Source organism: Rhinoraja longicauda, chromosome 2, assembly GCF_053455715.1.
Source record: "Rhinoraja longicauda isolate Sanriku21f chromosome 2, sRhiLon1.1, whole genome shotgun sequence".
NCBI lineage: Eukaryota > Metazoa > Chordata > Chondrichthyes > Rajiformes > Arhynchobatidae > Rhinoraja > Rhinoraja longicauda.
In genome coordinates this window covers 43,880,322-43,907,187 of record NC_135954.1, presented here as the reverse complement: position 1 = coordinate 43,907,187, position 26,866 = coordinate 43,880,322, and the positions used below count along the sequence as shown (strand labels likewise).

General features: G+C 42.5%; 1 protein-coding gene across 3 annotated transcripts in view; it reads left to right on the top strand.

Annotated features, from left to right (window-relative positions):
* tpk1 (thiamin pyrophosphokinase 1) overlaps nt 1-26,866 on the top strand; it is a 299,450-nt gene that overhangs the window by 92,832 nt on the left and 179,752 nt on the right. For all 3 annotated transcript variants that reach the window (XM_078418374.1, XM_078418380.1, XM_078418367.1), the window contains exon 6: nt 20,999-21,071. In XM_078418374.1, coding sequence (XP_078274500.1) covers nt 20,999-21,071 — 73 coding nt within the window. The remainder of the gene's footprint in view (nt 1-20,998; nt 21,072-26,866) is intronic.

Here is a 26,866-nt window from a genome sequence, read left to right as displayed (position 1 = left end):
TTAGCACCTTTATCCCAAAACCTGACAGATCTATTAATCGTGCAGTGTGATTGCTCATATCTGTTTGAGTAAATAAAAGTGATTTATATCCTAGAAAGGCAATGATCTGAAAACACGCTAATAAGAAAATTAAGTAAACTGCAGGCCATGTGAAAGGTGGTATGTGAGTAATTCGCCTCAGGATTTCTTAATATTTGAGAGTCAGATAAAATTGATAAATGTGTTTAATAGAGTTCTATTTTTCTTTGCAGTTGTGTTCCAGAATATTTGTAGCTTGTCCAAGTGCTGATTACTCTTAGTACGTGCCTTGAGTATAGAATGTCGACGATGTGTGCAATGAAATCATTTATTAAAGGAACCGGGTTTAGGATGTACACGTTATGATGTTCCCCTGAAAATAATCTTCAAAGAAAAATAAATGCCAGTAATTAGATAATAATTGTATTTTGGAATCAGTGGCCAAGTGGTGGTGCTTGCAGTTAAGTATAATGTGAGCTGCCCACTAAGATTCACCAATGTAGTCTGCATTTCCCAGATTCCTTCATAGACTCTCCATAGGCAGAATGTAATAACTAGAGCCAGGATTTTGCCATAAGTGCCATGTGCCCTTTCATGCCTTTTTTGATGATTTCAGCAAGATTTCATGCCCTTTTCATGATCGAGTGTCTAAATGAACCTTTTTTTGCTGTGTTAACGTAACTTACAAGAACATTTCAACCATTTTCGGGGGGCGAAACCAGGGGTGCCACCGTCGGTCGTTCATTCATGGGTAGTGGATGAGGCACCAGTCTTTTGCAGTCAGGCTGTAAGTGGGTGTGAAGTGGTGATTGGAGAGGGGTGGGTGGGGTAGGGTCCAGTCTTTTCAAACTGGAATCAGGCTGTAAGTATGTGTGAAGTGTTGGTTGGGGAGGGGGGGAGAGGGGGTACCAGGGTTAAGTTTCTGTTTATCAAATCTGCAGTAGAACTCGTTCAGGTCATTGGTCAGCTGAGCAGGGGGTTTTCCTTGTGATTTTTTTCTTTTCTTTTCCTTGTAGCTTGTGATTTCTTGCAAGCCCTTCCAAACTCGAGAAGAGTAATTAGCTGAGAACTTGCTCCTCAACTTCTCAGAGTACCTTTCCTTGGCAGCTCTGATTCCTCTTCTCAGCTTGTACTTGGCCTGCCTGTAGAGGTCTGCATCCCCGCTCCTGTAGGATCTACCCCTGCAAGCGTCAAAATGCCTAGGGTCAAGTCAACGCCTTGTAAAAAACTGAACGATTTGGTGAGAGTGTACGGGAGTGAAATATTCTCTACAGACAACTGTGTGCTGTTTTGCAAAGCATGTGAGAAAGCAGTGAATCATGAGAAGAAATATTTCGTCTCCCAGCATGTACAGACAGCTAAACACAAGTCAGCGGCAGAGAAACTGAAGGCGGGAAATACTCAAGCTTGTCTCCTCACTACATTTACTGCTGGCTCCAGTCGCAAATCTGAGTTTTCGAGTGCAAAGCACCCATTGATGCTGGAATTCCACTGTGGAAATTGGAAAACAAATCTCTCAGAGGTTTTTTAGAGAAATACACAGAGGAACATATACCGAATGAGTCATCATCATGGAAAAATTATGTTAACAGCAACTTCAACATTGTTGTGCAGAAAATTAGAGATGAAGTTGCATGCAACAAAATATGGTTCTCAATAGACGAGACAACCTATGCCGTGGGGAGATATGTTGCCAATGTGGTCATCGGTATACTGGAGGCAGGTCAACCATCAAAGGAGTATTTGTTGACATCGGAAGTATTGGAGAAGTCAAACAGCTCAACTATTGCTCAGTTGTTTACATCTTCATTTGTTGACATCTTCACTTGCTGTACTTTGGCCAGAAGGTATAAAACACAAGAATGTTCTTCTGTCTGTGACTGATGCAGCTCCGTACATGAAAAACGCTGCTCGTGCTCTTAAAGTTTTATTCCCCAAAATGTTGCATTTGACATGCTTAGCTCACGGACTCCATAGAATTGCCGAGCACATACGTAGCTTGTTTCCAAATGTTGATCACCTAGTTTCCAATGTTAAGAAAATCTTCCTCAAAGCACAGCAGTTGTTCAAGGAAATGGCACCTGAGATTCCGCTACCTCCTCAGCCCGTTTTGACTAGGTGGGGTACATGGCTCTCTGCTGTACTCTACTATGCTGCAAATTTTGAAAAGATAAAAGAAATCGTCAACTGTTTTGAAGAAGTAAAATCTGCCACAGTCAGGATCATCAGTGAAATCATGCAGAAAAAGTCCCTCCACCGCGATCTTGTGTTTATTGCTTCCAATTTTGTAAACTTCCCACAAGCGATCACTTCCCTTGAGAAACGTGACGAAACATTAGTAAATAGCTTGCAGGTTTTCAAAAAAGTAACTGATGATATTCGTAAAGTTCCTGGCGATGTAGGTAAAGACATACAAGGAAAATGTGAGAGAGTGATTTTAGGTAACAAAGATCTAGAAGAAATACAAAACATAGCTAAAGTTCTCAAAGGTAGTTGTTATGCACAAGATATCGACATGAATATAGCGTCTGTAGCTTGGTTCGGGTATGCACCAGTGACCTCAGCTGGGGAAGAAAGGTTTTTCACAATTGAAGCATATTCTGTCTGACAGACGGCATAGTTTAACACCAGATAATTTGAAAAAATGCTAGTAATAATGTGCAACCAGGCAACTTTGGTCATTTAATGTAGTATACATTTTTAACCATATTTTGGTGGTGGGAATACGTGCCTTTCTAGCCTTTTTTTGTCAATAAATGCCTTTTTTGTATTTTTATTATGCCTATTTGCCTGCCTATTTCAGAGATTTTTAGCGCCTAGACATCCTGGCTCTAGTAATGACCAACAACAGTGATATCTGAGCAAAAATCATTTTGAAGAACTTGGACAGACTGCAAATCATAAAATGAATAACCCTTTGATCAATTTATAGAGAGCAAAATCAAAGTGGGGTAGAAAGATAGTTTTAAGGTAGAAGCTCAAACATCATAAACTTTAAAACAACTTATTTCACAGGACAAGCAACAGCACTTCATGATTCAATGATATTTTAGTTGGCATTTGGTACTGAGTTGGCAGGCGACTTTATAAGCAAGTTGAGAGAGACCCTATAAGAATATGTATTGAGATTGGACACTGAATGGAGTGAGAATCATGAATCAGGCGTTGAAGCATTTGTCAGATCAGCGATTTTAAGCTGATTGCATGGAGTAATTCTCTAAGAGTAATACTTAGAGCAATCGGTCATCGATAGCAAATCAGAGATTTCTCTTCTTCATTCGGGTTATGAAGATGTCAGAAATGGTCATTATTGCGCTTTGTGACAGTGAATTTTGAGACATAATCTCCATGAAACAAACATTAATGAAAGTCATATTTCAAATTGATTAAGCGGCTTTTTTGTGCAGCGTAGCAGGGCTTTACTGATCAATGCGAGATTGCTTTTTCTAATGTTGTATGTCAGTTTTAAAGCAATATATATTCTAAGCCACTATGTTAAAAATATTCTTTGATGCCAGGTTCTTAGAATGGTTATGGTATTCAACAACTCTGCTATAGTTAAAGGACAAAGGTGATATACAGTTATGAGAAAGTTACTGTGTATAGTATAACTAAAAAGATAATTACCAACCACAGTGCATTGATTCCATGGAGGCTGTATCTAATAACAGGCTATTTTGAAAAATAAATCACATTGTTAGAAAGAAATTACACATCCCATTGTTAATCTCATCCCCCTTACGATTTTCTAACTTGATAGCATTTTTAGTTGTAAATTTAACACCACATTAAAACAAGTATAAGATTGTATGCAAGATGTTGCTTTTAAGGCACAATTTAACCATAAGACCTTTTAAAAGTACGATACTATTTTCTGGAATAAAATAACAATTAGAAAAATTACTCATGATAGGCATATCATCTATATACTAAAACTCTTGTTTGTTTGTTCCTAAACTACAGCCAAAACGGTACACGATAGCTCGACAATTTTAGGCCCACCTTAATCGCCGTCATCCCTTTGGTGCTAATGGAAGAAGTTTAATTGAAATCGGTGTTATATTTTTGAAGTTATTCGCATTTTAAAGTCTAAATCTATCTTCTAGGGAGGGAGGGGGGAGGGGGTGGAGGGAGGGGGGGGAGGGAGGAGGGGAGAGGGGAGGGGGGAGGGGAGGAGAGGAAGGGGAGACGGGAGAGGGGAGAGGGGAGGGGAGAGCGGGAGGAGAGGGGAGTGGGGGAGAGGGGAGGGGGAGGAGAGGGGAGGGGGAGGAGAGGGCACTGCACCAATGCAGGAGAGGTTTGGGCCCAACGAGTCCACTTGGTGTAGTTACTTTTAAATGCAGCGGTAAAACAGAATTAAAGGTCATCATTTCCAACTTCAAAAACTAAAAGAACACAATGGATTGAATCCTAATGACTCTTGACCACTGTACCGAATCGTTGTCTGCGGTCACCCTGTGTTCACATTTATCTGGTCGCAATGTGGAGGGCTGGTTTTGATCGTTTGGAAGGCATGTTGTCAAGTTGAAAAGGGTACAGAGAAGATTTACAAGGATGTTGATAGGATTCAAGGGTCTGAGCTACAGGGAGAGGTTGAGCAGGCTGGGACTCTATTCCTTGAAGTGCATGAAGATGAAGGGTGATTTTATAGGGGTGTATAAAATCATGAGAGAAATAGATCGGGTAGATGCACAGAGTCTTTTGCCAAGAGTAGGGGAATCGAGAACCAGAGGACATAGGTTTACGTGAAGAGGGAAAGGTTTAACAGGAATCTGAGGAGTAACTTTTTCACACAAAGGGTGGTAGGTGTATGGAACGTGCTGCCAGAGGAGATGGTTGAATCAGGGACTATTGCACTGTTTAAGAATCAACTGGACAGGTACATCGATAAGACAGGTTTAGAGGGATATGGGTTAAATGCAGGCAGGTGGGACTAGTGTAGATGGAACATGTTGGTCTGTGGGCATGTAAGACTCTATGACTCTAATAGTATCTCCAATGCTGCGGACCAAACACGTCCACCAGCCCCTCCTAAACAGCTTGGAAAGCATGGCCCTCAACTTTGCCATCTGTAAAATAAAACACGGACTTTTAATGATTATAGACCAAGTGGACCCGTTGGGCCCAAACCTCTCCTGCATTGGTGCAGTACCCTCTCCTCTCCCACTCCCCTCTCCCCCTCCCTCCCTCCCTCCTCCCTCCACTCCCCCTTCCCCCCTCCCTCCCCCACCCTCCCTCCACCCCCTCCCTCCACCCTACCCCTCCCCCTTCCCTTCCCCCTCCCCACCCCCTCCCTCCAATCCACACCCTTCCTATTCTCTCCCCCTCCCTTTCCCTTCCCTCTTTCCCCCACTCCATCCCCCTTATCCCCCTCCTCCTCCCTCCCTCCCCCTCCCTCCCTCCCTCCACCTTCCACTCCCCCTTCCCCTCCCCTTACTCCATCCCCCTCAACTCCCCTTAACCCCCCTCAACTCCCCTTAACCCCCCCTCCCACCCCTCCCTCCTTCCCACCCTCCCTCCCTCCCTAGGAGATGATTTAAACTATAAAATGTGAATAACTTTGAAAATATAACACCAATTTCAATGAAACTTATTCCATTAAAATTGTTGCGCTATCATATACCGTTTTGGCTGTAGTACAGGAACAAACAAACAAAAGAACAAACAAGAGTTTTAGTATTTAGATTATTGTCTCTGATGTTGAGGGTCATTTTAAAAACTACCAAAAATGGAGGGAACCTCAACTTTTATGAGGCTAGTCCCTCGAGTGGATGGCTTGTCTTTAAAGGAATGACTGGATGGACCAGCATTGTATCTGCTGGAAATTTGAAGAGTATCAGGGCACTTGAATAAAACATATAAAAATATGGATGGAAGATCCATGTTCTCCACAGGTGCAGCCTGACACGCTGAGTTAATCCAGCATTTTGTTTTCTTTTTTATAAACCAGCAACTGCAGTTCCGTGTTTCCACATTCATAGACCCATGGATTTGAGAATCTGGAATTGGGAGGTCATTGTATAAAAATAAGGGATTAGCCATTTGAGAACTCTTCCTCAAAGGGTGATGGAGATGTGTTTTGTACATGTTAAAATAGAGGGTGACTTTTTCTTCATAAGCAAGAGAATGGAAAGTTAGCACGAGTGGTCAGACTTGTGGAGTTCATTACAATCGGTCGGCGTAGTTTCGAATTTCTGAGTTGCCAGTTGCTAATCAAATTCATATGTTCAGGTTGAGGTGGATAAATACTGAAATTCCATTTACGAGGAAGATTTAAGTTCTTGCATTTGTTTAGTTTAGTTTAGAGTTACAGCATGGAAACAGGCCTTTTGGCCACTGAGTCCCCAAAGACCATCGATTATCCATTCACACTACTTATATGTTTTTCCACTTTTGCATACACTTTCCTATACACAGAGAACTTTTTACATAGGCCAATTAAACAACAAACCAGCACATCTTTGGGATATAGCAGCAAAACTGGAACACCTGTGGAAAACCCATGCGGTCGCAGAGAGAACATGCAAACTCCACCGCAGACAGCACCCGAGGTCAGGATTGAACCTGAGTCTCTAGTGCAGTGAGGCCGTAGCTCCACCAGTTGCACCATTGCACTGTCCTATTTATATTGTACTTTTAATAGGAACAATATTTGACCATACCAAGATGTTTCACAAGCATGTTGTCAAGCAAGATTTCACTCTGCCACATAATAAATTATATTGACAGATTTAAAAATCTTTGTTTTTTTTTTTAAATCTGAAGAACATTTTGCTGGTGTGCACTTAAAGGTAAAAGGAACAACATTAGAGTAACACTTCCTGATACTGAAGAGCAAGCCATTGTTTTGAACTTTAAAAAAATTTAAATGTCAACATTTGATGGGTAGATGATGTCCCATAGTTTGCTGCCACAGGATTCCTGTGACTATGTCAGATAAGCTCTAGGATTTTACTTTTTTAGTGAGGCAGCTCGCTAATTTAAAGTGAGAGTGAACATCACACTGAGGGGCATCAGGCATCTGAAACCTGACTGAACAGGACAGGCTGCTATGCTCATTTGTAACCAACCAGATTGAAGGACTCAGAGATTAACAACAGGGTTACTGAAGTGAAAGGGTAACTTCAAACGGCAAATTTAAAAAAATATTAGGCATAGAAAGAGAAATAGAGAGAGTAAAAAGGGATTGGATTCATCAATGAAAATCAAAATTAATGAGGTACTGGACATATAGTGCATGGACGATGAAACAATGTGTATAGTACAGATACCATGTGCATAGTACATATATACCATATACATAGTGAATCTCCCACATGCATAGTACATATACCACATGCATCGTATATATCTCCTGTACATAATGTATTTCACCTGAGCAACTTTGTATATTCCCCAGGCATAAAGTGTATACCTTCTGCATAGTGTGTATACCATACCTGTAGTGTACTTTTCTGCTATTCAGTATATTTCAATGGGGAATGATGACACTTTCAGGAGCAAACATTGGAGCAGCACAGTTTGGACTGTGGGTTTTAAAGTGTAACAGTGCATGTGGCCTTTGCCTAATGTTGCATTACCAGTTATTAGCATGACAGCTAATTAAAACCTAATTATCTGCACTGCAGTAACTGTATATAACTAACTGAGAAAGGTCACCTTTCCAAAAATTCTTGCCACATTTTTTAACTGTTTCAAAAAAAGATAGCATTCTAAAAAATAAATGTTTTGAGTCATTTAGTAGAATTGGCATTTTCATAGTAGGGGGCAAGGAAATGAAAATAAAAAGTGCTGAACATGCCTTTCAGGAGGGGCAAATCTTGTGGAGGGCAAAAACAGAGTTAATGTTTCAGGTTAAGACACAAAGTGCTGGAGTAACTCAGTGGGTCAGGCAGCATCCCAAGAGAACAAAGATAGGTGACGATTTGGGTTGGGACCCTTCTTCAGACTCTTTTGACCACTACATTTTTTTACACAAAAGGTGGTGGGTGTATGGAACAAGATGCCACAGGAGGTAGTTGAGGCAGGGACAATCCCAACATTTAAGAAACAGTTAGACAGTACATGGATAGGACAGGTTTGGAGGGGTATGGACCAAATGCGGATGGGTGGGTATAATGTAGCTGGGACATGTTGGCCGGTGTGGGCGAGTTGGGCCTGTTGGGCCTGTTCCCACACTGTATCACTATGACTCTATGACTCTACATGTCCAGAAACTCCTTAATTTCAGGTTAGTGACTTTTTATCAGAGTAGCAAAAGTGAATAAACTGGAGTGCTTACAATTGCAGGGAAGGGAGAGGGATGGAGAGAACTAAGGCTCTGTCTACCATCAGTTGACTAAGAGAATCTTCACGTTACAAATCATGTTGGTGCTGTTTAAAAGAGGGTGGCGAATGCTTGTTTGACTGTCTGGAAAAAGAGTAAATGTGGATTAGAATAGTTTTGAGGATTAGTCTTGGACCTTAAATGGTTGAATTCAAATATTGATGTAGGGTCATTAACCCGAAGTATTGACTCATTTTTTTCTCTCTTCACAGATGCTAACTGACTGAATATTTACATTATTTAAAAAAAACATTGGTCCCCCCAGAAATGTTGGTTTTGCATCACAAGATTGCAGCATTGATTTGTTTTTCCTCTGCTCTGCCCTCATTTATCTCTTATTCACACCTCCTTCAGGCAGTTCAGCAGTGATTAACAAACATTCACCACCCTCGATAGACAGAAAAAGCTGGAGTAACTCAACGGGTCAGACAGCATCTCTGGAGAAAAGGAACAGGTGACGTTTCAGGTCGAGACCCTCTCTGAGCTGGTCCTAACAGCAGTGTTGTCATAGACAATAGACAATAGATAATAGACAATAGGTGCAGGAGTAGGCCATTCAGCCCTTCGAGCCAGCACCGCCATTCAATGCGATCATGGCTGATCACTCTCAATCAGTACCCCGTTCCTGCCTTCGCCCCATACCCCCTCACTCCGCTATCCTTAAGAGCTCTATCCAGCTCTCTCTTGAAAGCATCCAACGAACTGGCCTCCACTGCCTTCTGAGGCAGAGAATTCCACACCTTCACCACCCTCTGACTGAAAATGTTCTTCCTCGTCTCCGTTCTAAATGGCCTACCCCTTATTCTTAAACTGTGGCCCCTTGTTCTGGACTCCCCCAACATTGGGAACATGTTATCTGCCTCTAATGTGTCCAATCCCCTAATTATCTTATATGTTTCAATAAGATCCCCCCTCATCCTTCTAAATTCCAGTGTATACAAGCCCAATCGCTCCAGCCTTGCAACATACGACAGTCCCGCCATTCCGGGAATTAACCTAGTGAACCTACGCTGCACACCCTCCATAGCAAGAATATCCTTCCTCAAATTTGGAGACCAAAACTGCACACAGTACTCCAGGTGCGGTTTCACCAGGGCCCGGTACAACTGTAGAAGGACCTCTTTGCTCCTATACTCAACTCCTCTTGTTACGAAGGCCAACATTCCATTGGCTTTCTTCACTGCCTGCTGTACCTGCATGCTTCCTTTCATTGACTGATGCACTAGGACACCCAGATCTCGTTGAACTCCCCCTCCTCCTAACTTGACACCATTCAGATAATAATCTGCCTTTCTATTCTTACTTCCAAAGTGAATAACCTCACACTTATCTACATTAAACTGCATCTGCCATGTATCCGCCCACTCACACAACCTGTCCAAGTCACCCTGCAGCCTTATTGCATCTTCCTCACAATTCACACTACCCCCCAATTTAGTATCATCTGCAAATTTGCTAATGGTACTTTTAATCCCTTCGTCTAAGTCATTAATGTATATCGTAAATAGCTGGGGTCCCAGCACCGAACCTTGCGGTACCCCACTGGTCACTGCCTGCCATTCCGAAAGGGACCCATTTATCCCCACTCTTTGCTTTCTGTCTGTCAACCAATTTTCTATCCATGTCAGTACCCTACCCCTAATACCATGTGCCCTAATTTTGCCCACTAATCTCCTATGTGGGACCTTGTCGAAGGCTTTCTGTTCCCTGTCTCCAGCCTATCATCAGCATTCCCTTTATTCTCTCTACCTTCTTTGCGGGTTGAAATACACTTCGTTCCTTACTTTTTTCTGTCTGAAAGAACCACAATCTGAAATATTAAGTCTGTTCCTCTCTCCATTGATGCTGCATGACCTGCCGAGTTTCTCCATCATTTTCTGTTTTCATTTCAGATTTCTATACATTTTTGATCATGCATTATTTTTGAAGTTTGAATGGTGCCTGTTAGTGCAAGTTTGAACTTGAAATGGGAGTTTGTTCAAATCATTTGAAGCAATTAATATATATTTTATAAACATTTAGTTAATAGGATATCCTGAGTGTTTATTTTATAATGATTATTTTAATGTGATTTTGATGGTGTGATTAAGATAATGTTTACCAGCAATACCATGGTTACTATTTAACCTGAAGAATATAATGTGACATCCAAATTGTGGGATTCCATTATAACATCCTGGCAGAAAAAAAAGATCGAAGATAGACACCAAATGCTGGAGTAACTCAGCGGGACAGGCAGCATCTCTGGAGAGAAGGAATGGGTGACGTTTCGGGTCGAGACCCTTCTTCAAACTGGTTAGGGATAAGGGAAACAAGAGATATTGATGATGATGGAGAGAGATAAAGAGCAATGAATGAAAGATATGCAAAAAAGTAACAATGATAAAGGAAACAGATCATTGTCAGCTGTTTGTTGGGTGTAAACAAGAAACTAGTGCGACTTGGGTGGGGGAGGGATAGAGGGAGTGGGAAGGTATTTATTCACAAAATGCTGGAGTAAGTCAGCAGGTCAGGCAGCATCTCAGGAGAGAAGGAATGGGTGACGTTTCGGGTCGAGACCCTTCTTCAGACTGATGTCGGGGGGGCGGGACAAAGGAAGGATATAGGTGGAGACAGGAAGATAGAGGAGGGAAGGGGGAGGGGAAGAGAGGGACAGAGGAACTATCTAAAGTTGGAGAAGTCGATGTTCATGCCGCTGGGCTGCAAGGTGCCCCAGCGAAATATGAGGTGCTGTTCCTCCAATTTCCGGAGGGCCTCACTATGGCACTGGAGGAGGCCCATGACAGAAAGGTCAGACTGGGAGTGGGAGGGGAAGTTGAAGTGCTCAGCCACTGGGAGATCAGGTTGGACTGAGCGAAGGCGTTGAGCGAAACAATCGCCGAGCCTGCGTTTGGTTTCGCCAATGTAAAGAAGTTGACATCTAGAGCAGCGGATACAATAGATGAGGTTGGAGGAGGTGCAGGTGAACCTCTGTCTCACCTGGAAAGACTGTTTGGGTCCGTGGATGGAGTTGAGGGGGGAGGTAAAGGGACAGGTGTTGCATCTCCTGCGGTTGCAGGGGAAAGTGCCCGGGGATGGGGTGGTTTGGGTAGGAAGGGACGAGTGGACCAGGAAGTTATGGAGGGAATGGTCTCTGCGGAACGCTGAAAGGGGAGGGGATGGGAAGATGTGAAGAAAGGGGAGGGGATGGGAAATGTTGGAGGATGATTTGTTGGATACGCTGGCTGATGGGGTGGAAGGTGAGAACGAGAGGGATTCTGTAAGGGTAAGAACGAGCTCTGATAGGCGGAGGAGAGTGTTAGTAGATGGGGATTGGCTGGTTCTACGGTTCAGGAAGAAACGGAGGGCTTCAAGACCATCCTTGTGGGGGATGGAAGTGTGGAGTGACTGGACATCCATAGTAAAGATGAGGGAGTAGGGGCCAGGAAACCGGAAGTTATCGAGGAGATGGAGAGCATGTGAGGTGCCTTGGACGTAGGTGGGGAGGGATTTGACCAGGGGGGTAGGATGGAGTCTAGGTAGGTGGAAATGTTTGGTGGGACATGAACAGGCAGAAACAATGGGTCTGCCGGGACAGTTCTGTTTATGGATTTTAGGTAGAAGGTAAAATCGGGCCGTGTGGGGCTGGGGAACGATAGGTTTGGAGGCATTAGAGGGTAGAGCGCCGGAAATGGTGAGGTTCGTGATGGTGTTGATGATTAAGGTCTGGTGTTCATCGGTGGGGTCATGGTCCAAGGATAAGTAGGAGGAGGTGTCTGAGAGTTGTCGTCTGGCCTTGGTCAGCACGCCAGACTACCACAGCACCTCCCTTGTCAGCGGGTTTGATGACTTAGTCAGGGTTGTTGCAGAGTGAGTGGAGGGCTGCACATTCAGGACCTTTCTTCAGACCCTTCAGTTAAAGAGATCAATATTCATACCACTCTGCCCAAGTGAAATACTTTCATGAGTCAGCCATGGCCCAGACAACGGTACCATGAGTCAGAGATAGAGTCAGAGTCAGAGATAATGAGTTCAAGTCCCACTCCAAAGGCCAGAGCAGAACTATCTATGCTGAAACTCTGGTACTGTTGGGAGGTGCTGCTACCCTGTCCGAAGTGTAACCTTTCAGGGGGGTATTTTAATTGTTTAATTGACTATGCACAAGAAGAGCAAAGCAGTCATCGCTGGTTTTCTGGCCAATATTTATATATTTTAATAAACTTCACAAATACTGATTATCTGCTTTTGGTAGTTTGGGTTCAGATCTCTGAAACAGTGACTACACTTTAAAGAATTGCACCAGTGGAAACATACTTTGAGACGTGAAAACTACTATAAAATTTATAAATCACTGTATTCTGTTCGTGCAATAGAACCTTAATGTTTGAGATTTAATTACAGGATTCATGTGTATTGACTGCTGTCAATAATACTTGCCCCTTGCAGAACAATAAAAAGCAGTCTGTTGATATGGAGCAAACCTGTAAAGGCTCAGTTTTTCTTCCATCACCATTTTCTTATGCATAAGATTTTGGGATCCAAGTCCATAGCTTCGTGAAAGTAGCAACGTAAGTAGATGGAATGATAAAGAAGGCATCCTGTATGAGGTGTTTGTGCAGTAATCAACCAGAACCAGAACCAGTATGCTTGCTTTTATTGGTCAGAGCATTGACGAGAAGAGTCAGGAAGTCATTTTGCAGCTTTATAAAACTTTGTCTTATCACATTGGGAGTATTGTATGAATTTCTGGTTGTCGCATTACAGAAAGGTTGTGGAGGCTTTGGAGAGGATGTAGAAAAGGTTTATCAGGATGATGTCTGGATTAGAGAGTGTTAGCGATAAAGAGAGATTGGACAAATGTGGATTGTTTTCTCTGGAGTATCAGAGGTTGAAAAGAGACCTGATAGAAGTTTATAAAATTGGCTTAGTTCGGGTAGACAGACTGAATCATTTACTCAGGGTGGAAATGTCAAGAATGAGAGCTTGACAGACTGGGCCTCTACTCGCTGCAGTTTAGAAGGTTGAGGGGGGACCTCATTGAAACTTACAGAATAATGAAAGGCATAGGTGGAGTGGATGTTGAAAGGATGTTTCCAATGATGGGAGAATCTAGGACCAGAGGTCAGAGCCTCAGAATTAAAGAGCGCTCTTTAAGAAAGGAGGTGAGGAGGAACTTCTTTAGTCAGAGGGTAGTTAATCTGTGGAACTCATTGCCACAGTGGGTTGTGGGGGCCAAACCAGTGGATATTTTTATGGCAGAGATAGAAAAATTCTTGATTGGAATGGGTGTCAAGGGTTATGGGAGGAAGGCAGGAAAATGGGATGAGGAGGATCTAGCCATGATTGAATGGCAGAGTAGACTCAATGGGCCGAATGGCCTAACCAGTCTTATCACTTGTGAAGTTGTGAGAGGACATAGCTTTAAGGTGAGATGAGGAATGTTTGAAGGAGATGTGGTGGGCAAGATCTTTTACACAAAGTGCTGGGTGCCTGGAATATGCTGCCAAGGGTGGTGGTGGAAGCAGATAAAATAGTGGTATAAAGAGACCTTTAGTTAGGCACAAAAATATGCAGGGAATGAAGTAATGTGTAACATTTGCAGGCTCTAGGAAGAAGTTTAATTTTGCTTCATGTTCGGCCCAGATGTCATAGGCCGAAGGACCTGTGCCTGTGGTGCACTGTTCAATATGATCTACTGTAAGTGGAATTTTCTCTATTAGAACCAACCACTTTCACTCTTGCTGTTCTTGAGCTAGTGAGCTCGGTCGCCCTGGGCAATAAGTTACCCTATTTAACAATAATCCAGTCGACTGAACCTCATGTAGGTTTCTCACCTTGTCTTCCACCCATGCAGACGATGGAAAAAACATTAAATGCAAAGCCCACAGGCTACAACCACTGGCCTGATCTATTTAAATAAAGCTTAGGTGCAATAAATAACACATTTCTATGGTTGCTGGAAGGAATTTTCTCCCAGATCTTTAAGGGAAACTCTTAAATTGATATATTTTAAAATAGACATGCAGTGTGGCCACGGTTATGAACTCTATGAACATGCTATGTTGAACCGTTCTCAATATTTCTAATCTGATAGGCACCCCCTTTTTCTATCATCAGGTACCCATTTTCTCTTTCTAATTATGGTATTTTTTTCCTTTATATGTGGATTTTGGAGTAAAAAGAATTTTATAAACATTGGACTTCAGTGAACAAACACCAATTAACTCATTAACTGAAAAGGTTAATTGCCATGTTTGAATTTTTAAACTATTGATTTAAACCCAGATTAAAACTGTTTTCTCTACATTTGTTTTAGTTCTTTAATCAGTAAAGTAAATAAATTCTTGATTTTTTTTGATCAATTTAAAAAAAGCACAGCTGTTGCCAATCACGGATGTGTTGTTAAATCTTGTCTAATTGTGTGCATCATAATAGAAAAGGAGCAGTTGTTAATATTGTAAATGAAACTTGATCATAAAAAAGCTTTGGGAATTTTCCAAAGACTTTCGGAAAACAAAGAGATGTTATTTACAATTCATAACGTGAAGGGACTGCCATGCACAAGCTTTCGTAAATTGATGGCTTCATGTTGAGGAATATTGCAAAATCACTTATGTGCGGGTTGTGGTTGAGAATTGTTCATCTGATCAGTGAAAATTATGAGTCAAAGCTCACGGTATTGAACTACACAGAGCCTTATGGTGGAAATGTAAGGAGAGCTACCATATAATTTGACATTTCAACACCTACTTTCAGTCATCGTATTGTGCAGTAGGTTGCTTCTGAGAATTGTTTTATTTAGAGGGGTTGTTCTGGGTATTAGAATTTTCAATTTCAGAGAAAAGAAGTGGTGGCAGAAATCCTTTCAAGTGAAAGGAAATCTTTTATCAGTTAATTGTTCATCTGTAAACTATGAAGATGAAATGTTGAATCTAATTCCATCTCTCTTTGACGGCTCTACCTGAGAGTGGTGTGGGGAGTGAATGAAGAAATGTCTCCTTATTAAGTCTGTCTTTGTGTCATTGTGACTGTTGTTGAGTTCCTTTGGGATGTGAAGATGGAACAGCAATGTTCATTCTCAATGTACACTGAAGATGATTTGCTTTTCATTAGTTCTGATGATAAATTATTGCTCAAAACTGAAATATGCCTGATTTATTAAACAGACTAGAGATTTTTCTTGTGTGGAAAGGACAAGGCCATCATTGCTGGAGGGAGGGGCAAGTGTAAGTTTAAGCTTTTGGAGAATGGGAGTGAAGATCAAACACTTTTACTTAGGTTAAGATAGTTGTGTGGCTATTAGTTGTCTTTGGGGTAATTACTCATAGAAACAGAAACATAGAAAATAGGTGCAGGAGGAGGCCATTCGGCCCTTCGAGCCAGCACCGCCATTCATTGTGATCATGACTGATCATCCACAATCAGTAACCTGTGCCCAACTTCTCCCCATATCCCTTGATTCCGCTCGCCCCTGGAGCTCTATCTAACTCTCTCTTAAATTCATCCAGTGATTTGGCCTCCACTGCCCTCTGTGGCTGAGAATTCCACAAATTCACAACTCTCTGGGTGAAAAAGTTCCTTCTCACCTTAGTTTTAAATGGCCTCCCCTTTATTCTAAGTCTGTGGACCCTGGATCTGCACTCGCCCAACATTGGGAACATTTTTCCAGCATCTAGCTTGTCCAGTCCTTTTACAATTTTATATGTCTCTATAAGATCCCCTCTCATCCTTCTAAACTCCAGTGAATACAAGCCTAGTCTTTTCAATCTTTCCTCATATGACAGTCCTGCCATCCCAGGGATCAATCTCGTGAACCTACGCTGCACTGCCTCAATTACAAAGATGTCCTTCCTCAAATTAGGAGATGAAAACTGTAAACAATACTCCAGATGTGGTCTTACCAGGGCCCTATACAACTGCAGAAGAACCTCTTTACTCCTATACTGAAATCCTCTCGTTATGAAGGCCAACATGCTTTCTTCACTGCCTGCTCTCGCTGCACGCCAACTTTCAGTGACTGGTGTACAAGGATACCCAGGTCTCGCTGGACTTCTCCCTTACCTAACCTGACACCATTGAGATAATAATCTGCCTCCTTGTTTTTGCCGCCAAAGTGGATAACCTCACATTTATCTATATTATACTGCATATGCCACGCATCTGCCCACTCACTCAACCTGTCCACGTCATCCTGCAACCTCCTAACATCCTCTTCGCAGTTCACACTATTACCCAGCTTTGTGTCATCCACAAACTTGCTAGTGTTACTTCTAATTCCTTCATCCAAATCATTAATATATATGGTAAACAGTTGCGGCTCCAACACCGAGCCTTGCAGCACTCCACTTGCCACTGCCTGCCATTCTGAAAAGGACCAGTTTACTCCTACTCTTTGCTTCTTGTCTGCCAACCAATTCTCTATCCGTGTCAACACCCTACCCCCAATACCATGTGCTCTAATTTTGCTCACCACCTCCCGTGGTGGAACAGGAGAGAGCTGCTCCATAGGGCCAGGTTCCACCTGAATCATTCTGGGACAAGTCTGCTGGTGAATCGCATAAAAAGGGTTGCAGATGGTACTTTAAATTGAAGGGCGAAAGACTCCAAGAACAAAAGGTTTAATAAATCAGCAGAAAATAAATCAGGCAGTGGCACAGGAGGGGAGGGGAAAACTGGCAATCGTGGTGTGATGGACCATGGCTGAAAATATAAATGATAATATGCAACATGGAGCAAATCCAGAGTTGCAGATAGCAGTAAAAAAATTTACGATTAATGTTCTTTATTTGAATGTCGATAGCATTTGCACAAGATGGATGAGTTGATAGCACAGATAGCAACATATGAGTGTGATGGAGTAGCTACTACAGAAATGTGGTGACAGGGTGATTAGAGCTAGGCACTCAGTGTTCCTAGTTATACACTGTTCCAAAAGAACAGGCTAAAGGGGAAAAGAGGTGGGTTGGAGTCGTTAATCAAGGACGATACGAGAGCAGTGCTGAATTGTGATATAAAGGCATTAAATAATGATGTGCAATCAGTTTCGATTGATATGAATGGTAGGGAAAGGATAATCTGGGTGGAATAGGTCTATAAACCCGTAAAATGTGACCTCCTAATAGATCAGAACACAAACTGGGAAATAAAATTGCAATGGGAGATTTTAATCTACCTGTTGATCGGACAAACCAAAATGGCAACAGTTTTGTAGAAGAATTGGTGGAATCTATTAAGGTTTGCTTTTGGGAGCAGTCCATTGCCAGCATTCTCAAGGACCACTTACACACCAGTAATTCCCTCTTCTGCCCTCAGCCATCCAGCGGAAGATACAAAAGCTTGAAAGCACATATCGCCAGATTCATAGGAAAAAAAAACTGCAGATGCTGGTTTAAATCGAAGGTAGACACCACATGCTAGAGTAACTCAGCGGGTCAGGCAGCATCTCGGGAGAAAAGGAATGGGTGACATTTTGGGTCAAGACCTTCTTCAGACTGATGGAAACATGTACTTCGCTGCTGTTTTCAGACTAATGAACAGATCTTTTACTGGCAGAAGATGTCGGCCTGATCTCCCAAACTCCCTCATGGCAGCCCTTGCACTCCTTTTAATTGTACTTTCACTGGAGCTGAAACAATTGCAACACAGTAACACTACATTCTGTACTCTGGTAATTTCTTCCTTTGTACCTCCTGTTGTAATGGTGCATGGCTTAATTGTACTCATAGGGTAATAGAGTCACACAGTTTGGATAGGCCCTTTGGCCCAATTTGTCCATACGAACCAAGATGCCCCATCTAAGGTAGTCCCACCTGCCTGCGTTTGGTTCATATCCCTCTAAACCTTTCCTATCCATATACCGGTCCAATTTCAAAAAAAATATTGCTACTGTACCTGCCTCAAGTTGCTCCTCTGGAAGCTCATTCCATATACCCACTACCCTCTCTGTGAAAATGTTGTGCCACTGGTTCTATTAAATCTTTCCCCTCTCACCTTAAATGGATGTCCTCTGTCCGCTATTGAGGGCGTGCAGCGTAGGTTTACTAGGTTAATTCCCGGAATGGCGGGACTGTCATATGTTGAAAGACTGGAGCGGCTAGGCTTGTATACACTGGAATTTAGGATGAGAGGGGATCTTATCGAAACATATAAGATTATTAAGGGGTTGGACACGTGAGAGGCAGGAAACATGGTTCCAATGATGGGGGAGTCCAGCACCAGGGACCACAGTTTAAGAATAAGGGGTAGGCCATTTAGAACGGAGATGAAGAAAAACCTTTTCAGTCAGAAAACCTTTTTAGTCCCCCCATTTCAGGGCACCATAATGTTTGGGACACATGGCTTCACAGGCGTTTGTAATTGATCAGGTGTGTTTAATTGCCTCCTTAATGCAGGTATAAGAGAGCTCTCAGCACTTAGTCTTTCCTCCAGTCTTTCCATCAACTTTGGAAACTTTTATTGCTGTTATCAACATGAGGACCAAAGTTGTGCCAATGAAAGTCAAAGAAGCCATTATGAGACTGAGAAACAAGAATAAAACTGTTAGAGACATCAGCCAAACCTTAGGCCTACCAAAATCAACTGTTTGGAACATCATTAAGAAGCAAGAGAGCACTGGTGAGCTGACTAATCGCAAAGGGACTGGCAGGCCAAGGAAGACCTCCACAGAAGAATTGTCTCTAGAATAAAGGAAAATCCCCAAACACCTGTCCAACAGATCAGAAACACTCTTCAGGCGTTAATTGTGGATTTGTCAATAACCACTGTCCGCAGAAGACTTCATGAGCAGAAATACAGAGGCTACACTGCAAGATGCAAACCACTGGTTAGTCACAAAAATAGGATGGCCGGTTTACAGTTTGCCAAGAAGTACTTCAAAGAGCAACCACTTACCATCTGAGCGTGCGATCCCTTGCCTGGGATCGACTCTCCAACCGCGGCTGCGGACTTTAACATCAAGGAGCCCGCAGTCTCGGGTTGAGACCGGTCGGGAGCTGCAAAAGCCGCACGACGTTCGACTAGTCCCGACCCGGGGTAGATCGCCCGGCGCGGGGGAGCTGAGATTCCCCCCCCCCGGTCCCCCATTGCAGGAGCTGGATCACCCCGACGAGGAAGGCCTGCCGCCATCTGTGGGAGTCAAGATCGTCCCGTCAACAGAAGGTTAGAGGCCCCCGACCGCTGGAGGGCAAAGAAGGGAGAGATTGAACTTTTCTTCGCCTTCCATCACAGTGAGGAATGTGGAGGAGTCACTGTGGTGGATGTTCATGTTAAAATGTATTTTGTGTGTCCTGTTGCTTTTTATTGTTATGATGACTGCATGGCAAATGAAGTATGTTGCAAAACATGCTTGACTAATAAAGTATTATTGTGACTGTGATTGTGAATCACCCGATCTGAACCCAATTGAGCATGCCTTTTAGATGCTGAAGAGACAACTGAAGGGGACTAGCCCCCAAAACAAGCATAAGCTAAAGATGGCTGCAATACAGGCCTGGCAGAGCATCACCAGAGAAGACACCCAGCAACTGGTGATGTCCATGAATTGCAGACTTCAAGCAGTCATTGCATGCAAAGGATATGCAACAAAATATTAAACATGACTACTTTAATTTACATGACATTGCTGTGTCCCAAACATTATGGTGCCCTGAAATGGGGGGTCTATGTATAAACACTGCTGTAATTTCTACATGGTGAAACCAAAATTGATAAAAATGGCCTTTATCTGACAATGTGCACTTTAACCACATGTAATAATAATAATAATAAGCATTTATTTTATATAGCGCCTTTCCAGAAGCTCAAAGCGCTTACATAAACAATCAAACATAAAAACAAACAGACAAACTATCCTAACGGAGAAGCGGCGAATAAACAACGCCAGCGTCCTCTCACGTCAGGGTCTGGCAGTAGACAACAAAAAGCACAGGACACACAGATACAATTTTTACACAATTTTTACACAAACAGCCATCACAGTGATTGCTCTAGGCACACCCTCACTGTGATGGAAGGCAAAGTCTTATCTCCTCCTGATTTCTTCTCCCGTGGTGCCACGAGGTGATCGAGGCTCCCAACTTTTTGAAGCCCCCACCGGGCGATGGAAAGTCCCAGGGCCGAGCCGAGCAGGCCGATGAAGGTTCTGAGCCCCCACCGGGCGATGGAAAGTCCCAGGGCCGAGCCAAGCAGGCCGATGAAAGTCCTGAGCCCCCACCGGGCGATGGAAAGTGCTGCGGCCGAGCCACGCAGGGCGATGAAGGGCCTGCGAGCGGGTCGATCATACCTCGCACTTCGGGGCGGTCGAAGCTGCTACGGCTGGAGCTCCCAAAAACCGGTCGCCAGCCAGGGTGATTTTTTGATTGTGATGTGATTGTGATGTGATGTGATGTGATTTTTTCTATTACAAATCTCAAATTGTGGAGTACAGAGGCAAATAAGAAAAACAAACATGGGAAAGTTTTATGTTTTGGTAAATATCATGCAATATTTTGATTGTGTAATTGTACCTTCAATGTTTTAAGGAGATTTCATAATAATTTATATGATGGGTTTAATTTTTGATTTGTTGACTGGTATAGAAAAACAAATGGTGAATTACAGTGTACTGCTGCTTTGAATTTACCTTTTAATGAGTTTTTTTGTGAAAGTTAACTCTTGCTTTTCTATTCTTTTGATTAGATTTCTGCCTAACTTCATCAGTGGAGATTTTGATTCCATTAAACCGGACGTAAAAGAGTTCTACAAAGCCAAGGTAAAGGGTATCATCAGAACTTAAATCAGGAAAAATGTGCCCCTCAGATCTCCTTTAAATTTCTCCTCCCTCATCTTAAACCTTTCTTTGCTTTAGACTCCCCTGGGAGAAAAAATATCTATCTTATTTATGCCCCTCATCATTTGATAAACATCTTTAAGATTATATCCCAGTGACAATAAATCCAGTAGATCTAATAGCCCTCCATTCCAGTCAACATCTTGGTGAATTTCTCTTGTGAATTTCTCCTCTATTTGCTACCACATCCTCCTGTAATGTAGCGACCAGAACTGTATACAATATTCTAAATGTGGTCTGAACAGAATTTTGCACAGCTACTATATGATAATCCAATCCATATACTAGAAACATAGAAACATAGAAAATAGGTGCAGGAGGAGGCCATTCGGCCCTTCGAACCAGCCCTTCGAACCTTCGAACCATTCATTGTGATCATCGTCCACAATCAAATACCCGTGTCTGCCTTCTCCCCATATCCCTTGATTCCACTAGCCCCAAGAGCTCTATCTAACTCTCTCTTAAATCCATCCAGTGATTTGGCCTCTCACTGCTCTCTGTGGCAGAGAATTCCACAAAGTCACAACTCTCTGTGTGAAACAGTTGCTTCTCACCTCAGTTTTAAATGACCTCCCCTTTATTCTAAGACTGTGGCCCCTGGTTCTGGACTCGCCCAACTTTGGGAACATTTTTCTATATGAAGTTGAAGGGTATCTCTTCTAGGTTCAAAGATTGGGGGAATGAGTATAAAGTTAGTTTCACACATAACTTCCACAGTTGTTTTGCCACCTTTAGTCTATGCACCAAAGTGCACAATCAAGTAATAACAGCAAAAATGCTTTTCCAATGTCAATTAGAAACAAACTTGCAAACAGTTCTCCCTGTCCCATGTAATTGTTCTTTGCGTTTTCATTTATTTTATGTAGCAAATACGGATGTCAGGGGTTATGGGGAGAAGCCAGGAGAATGGGGTTAGGAGGGAGAGATAGATCAGCCATGGTGGAGTAGACTTGATGGGCCGAATGGCCTAACTCTGCTACTATCACTTATGAACATGAAATATTAGTACTTTTCCAATAGCAGCAGTCTGTGACTTTAACTTCCCCAATATTATCTGGGATTTACTCAGTACCAAAGGTTTAGACAGGGCAGAATTTGTGAGGGGTATACAAGAGGGTTGCTTGAAAACGCATGTACATACTCCATCCCGAGAAGGGAACAGTGCTGGACTTTGTGTTGGGAAATGAGCTGGGTAAGTAGATTTCAGTGAAAATGGAAGAGTATTTTGGGGATCACAACAATAGGTTTTCAGATTGTTTTGTAAAGAGAGAAGGCTAGCCCTTAAAGGAAGTTACTAAATTGGAACATGGCAAACAAGTCGTGGAGGACTGGAGAGTATCTCATGTTGTTTCTTAGGTTTAGATTTAATATCATTACGTGTACCAAGGTACAGTGAAAAGCTTTTTGTATGCTATCCAAGCATCATAGATACAGCAGTTCGAACTCAAGTACAATAGATAGAGCAAAGGAGAAGGTACGGAGAGCCGAATACAGTTTTTCAACAAAGTAGCGCATTATAGTGCACCAGTTCCTTAGACAAAGTCCAATGTTCTCAATGAGGTAAAGATGAATCAAACAGTAGTCTAGCTTACTATTCCGAAACAGCTCTGGTCATCCCATTACAGGGAGGATGTGGAGACTTTGGAAAAGCTGCAGAGGAGGTTTACCAGTGTGATAGACACAAAATGCTGGAGTAATTTAGTGGGACAGGCAGCACCTTTGCAGAGAAGGAATGGGTGACGTTTCGGGTCGAGACCCTTCTGCTGCGACTTTGCCAGAATGGGGCTGGATTAGGGAATATTATCTACAAGGTGAGGTTGGGCAGATTTAGGTTGTTTCCTCTGGAATGCCAGAGGTTGCAGGGAGACCTGATAGAGGTATATCAAATTATGAGAGGCATAACCTTGTGTAAGCCTTGGTGAGGAGGTTGCTGCAGTGCAGTTTGTTGACTGGAAAATACAGCCATGGTGCAGAGAAGGTGTGTTTAAGTGGCCTGTGGGTGGTAATAAATTGGAATAATTTGTCTTGGATGGTCAGACTTCTTGCACTTTACTGGAGCTGGATTTATCCAGACTGTTAGAAAATATTGTAAATCTGGGAAAACTTCCAGAGTTTCAGAGATAAATTACCTGCCCCGGGAAACCAAACCTGTGATCTGCTCTTTTAATTTGGATTTTCTGTGGCTGGTCTCATTAGGTTTTGACTCACAACAACTGCAGTGAAACCTTTATTTTTGTAAGGCATGTTTTATGGTAGCAACAAGGAGCCAAATTATCACTATATTATCACATAAAGAGATATTCAATGCAAGTTTTCACCTCTCTGCTTCCACAGATGCTTCCTGACCTTCTGAGGTTCCTTCAGCAGTTTGTTTATTACTGCAGGTGACAGAATCTACAGTCTCTTTTATCTCTGCAAAGATATTAGCGTTGATATCTCAATTTTTTTCAAAGGGGGTGAATTTGATGTGCACCTCAAAAAGAAAAATTAACTTGCAAAATGGAAAGCATAAATATGGCCATTTATTGCCAATTGAAAATACAACCTTCAAGACAGAATGAAGGGGCTCATATATCTGTGTTAGTTGGTTGGCAGAAATGATAAAAATAGGGACAAACATGGCTGTGATAGGAATTGAAAACCAGAAAAACATTAAAACAGACAATGCTGCACTTGAAGCCAAACAAGGTCACCAAGTACAAGATTAAATGAGGGAATAGAATTCAATGCATGGAATCAGTTTTGGATAACCTCAAATTTACTGAGTTTAAAAAAAGGAAGTTGATTTTAGGTGAGCTTTGGGATAGTCTAGTCTCAAGGTGGCTGAGTGATGGTTGAGGGTTTCAGCTCCAGATGGAATCCTAGAATGTTGATAATGGAAGATTTGGAATTCATCCAACTTAATGAACAAAATTTAGAATCTATTAATCTTAGAATGTTCTTCTTCTTGCGTTTGAGGCAACAGAAGTTATGAAGCTGCTTCTGCTGTCTCTGTTTGTTGTCATTCGCCTGACTGAGTTCAGTTGACAGGGTTCACCACGGGGAGGTCGACAACGTGAGCCCCCCTAAAATGTTGTACACTATTCCACCAACTTAATGAGCAAAGTCTAGAAACCTAAAATGTTGACCATTCCTCTGCCTCAGAAGGATTGTGCTTTTTTTACTTGACATAGTTCTAATGCTTCAACACTGTTGAGAATTATTTTGGGACAACCCAAAACGATGATTGGAAGATGTTTAATATTTGAAGAGAGGGCTTTTAGGGACTGTGTCTAGCTTAGTTGGCCTTGTGCAGGATACAATGACTTTGATTGATTGAAAGATACAACATGGAAACAGACCCTCCATACTGGTTCTGTGTTATCCCACTTTCGTATCCACAACCTACACACTTGGGGCAATTTACAGAGGCCAATTAACGTACAAAGTTGTATGTCTATGGATTGTGGGAGGAAACTGGAGGAAAGCCACTCAGTTACAGGGAGAATGTGCAAACTCCACACTGGCAGCACCTGAGGACAGGAATGAACCCAGGTCTCTGGCAGTGTGGCAGCAGCTCTGCCAGCTGTACCACTGTGTTGTCCCTTCAGTTCTAAATCGCCTACCCCTTATTCTTAAACAGTGACCCCTGGTTCTGGACTCCCCAACATCGGGAACATTTTTTCTGCACCAAGCCTGTCCAATCCCTTAATAATTTTACATGTTTCTATAAGATCCCCTCTCATCCTTCTAAATTCCAGTGAATACAACCCCAGTCAACCCATTCTTTCATCATATGTCAGTCCCACCATCCCGGGAATTAACCTGGTGAACTTACAATGCACTCCCTCAATAGCAAGAATGTCCTTCCTCAAATTAGGAGACCAAAACTGCACACAATTCTCCAGCTGTGGTCTCACCAGGGGCCTGTATAACTGCGGTATGACCTCCTTGCTCCTATACTCAAAATCTCTCGCAATGAAGGCCAACGTGCCATTTGCTTTCTTCATTGCCTGCTGTACCTGCATGCTTACTTTCAGTGACTGATGTACGAGGACACCCAGGTCTCGTTGCACCTCCCCTTTTCCTAATCTGACACCATTCATATAATAATCTGCCTTCTTGTTCTTGCCACCAAAGTGGATAACCTCACATTTATCCACATTAGACTGCATCTGCCATGCATCTGTCCACTCACCCAACCTATCCAAGTCACCCTGCAGCCTCATAGCATCCTCCTCACAGTTCACACTGCCACCCAGCTTTGTGTCATCCGCAAACTTGGAGATGTTACATTTAATTCCCTCGTCTAAATCGTTGATATATATTGTAAATAACTGGGATCCCAGCCCTGAGCCTTGCGGCACACCACTAGTCACTGCCTGCCATTCTGAAAAGGACCCGTTAATTCCTACTATTTGCTTCCTGTCTCCCAACCAGTTCTCTATCCGTCAATACCCTACCCCCAATACCATGTGCTCTAATTTTGCACACTTGTAAGGGACCTTGTCAAAGGCTTTTTGAAAGTCCAGATACACCACATCCACTGGCTCTCCCTTATCCATTATAATTGTTACATCCTCAAAAAATTCCAGAAGATTAGTCAAGCATGATTTCTCCTTCATAAATCCATGCTGACTTTGATCGATCCTGTCACTGCTTTCCCAATGTGCTGGTATTACATCTTTAATAATCGACTCAAGCATCGTCCCCACTACCGATGTAAGGCTAACTGGTCAATAATTCCCTGTTTCTCAATCCCTCTTTTTTTAGATCCAGTCCACAGGAACTGATCCAGAGTTGATAGAACATTGGAAAATAATCACCAATGCATCCACAATTTCTAGGGCCATCTCCTTGAGTACTCTGGGATGCAGACCATCAGGCCCTGGGGATTATCTGCCTTCAGTCTCAACAATTTACCTAACACCATTTCCTGATTAATGTGGATTCCCTTCAGTTCCTCCCTCCCACTAGATCCTCAGTCCCCTAGTATTTCTGGGAGATTGTTTGTTCCTTCCTGAGTGAAGACAGAACCAATGTACTTGTTTTACTGGTCTACCACTTCCTTATTTCCTTATTTCTGACTGTAAGGGACCTACATTTGTCTTCACTAATCTTTTCCTCTTCACTTATCAAAAACAGCTTTTTGCAGTCAGTTTTTATACTCTCCGCAAGCTTTCTTTCATGCTCTATTTCCCCCCTCTTAATTAACCCCTTTGTCCTCCTCTGTTGAATTCTAAATTTCTCCCAGTCCGGTTTGCTGCTTCCTCTGGCCAATTTATATGTCTTTTCCTTGGATTTAACACTAACCCTAATTTCCCTCGTTAGCCACGATTGAGCCGCCTTCTCCATTTTATTTTTACGTCAGACAGGGATGAACAATTGTTGTAGTTAACATTAAACTGGTCTGTTGTTAGAAGATATATCCCTTCACCCATTGTCCAACATGTAACATTTGCAATGTTCCTATCCTTGGACACCTCTCCTGAATCGTTAAATGTTTGCAAGATTATATCTAAAGTCTCTATCTTACACTCCCTTACTCTGCACAATATCCTCAAGTGCATCTCATCTGACCAGGGAATTTATCATCTTTAAGTGCACTGGCCTTTCTATTATTTTCTCTTATCCAGTTTTATTCTGTCCAGAATATCCTATATATCTTCCTTGGTGAAAAACAATGTAAATGACTTATTTAGTACCTTAGACATGCATTCTGCCTCCAAGAGAAAACT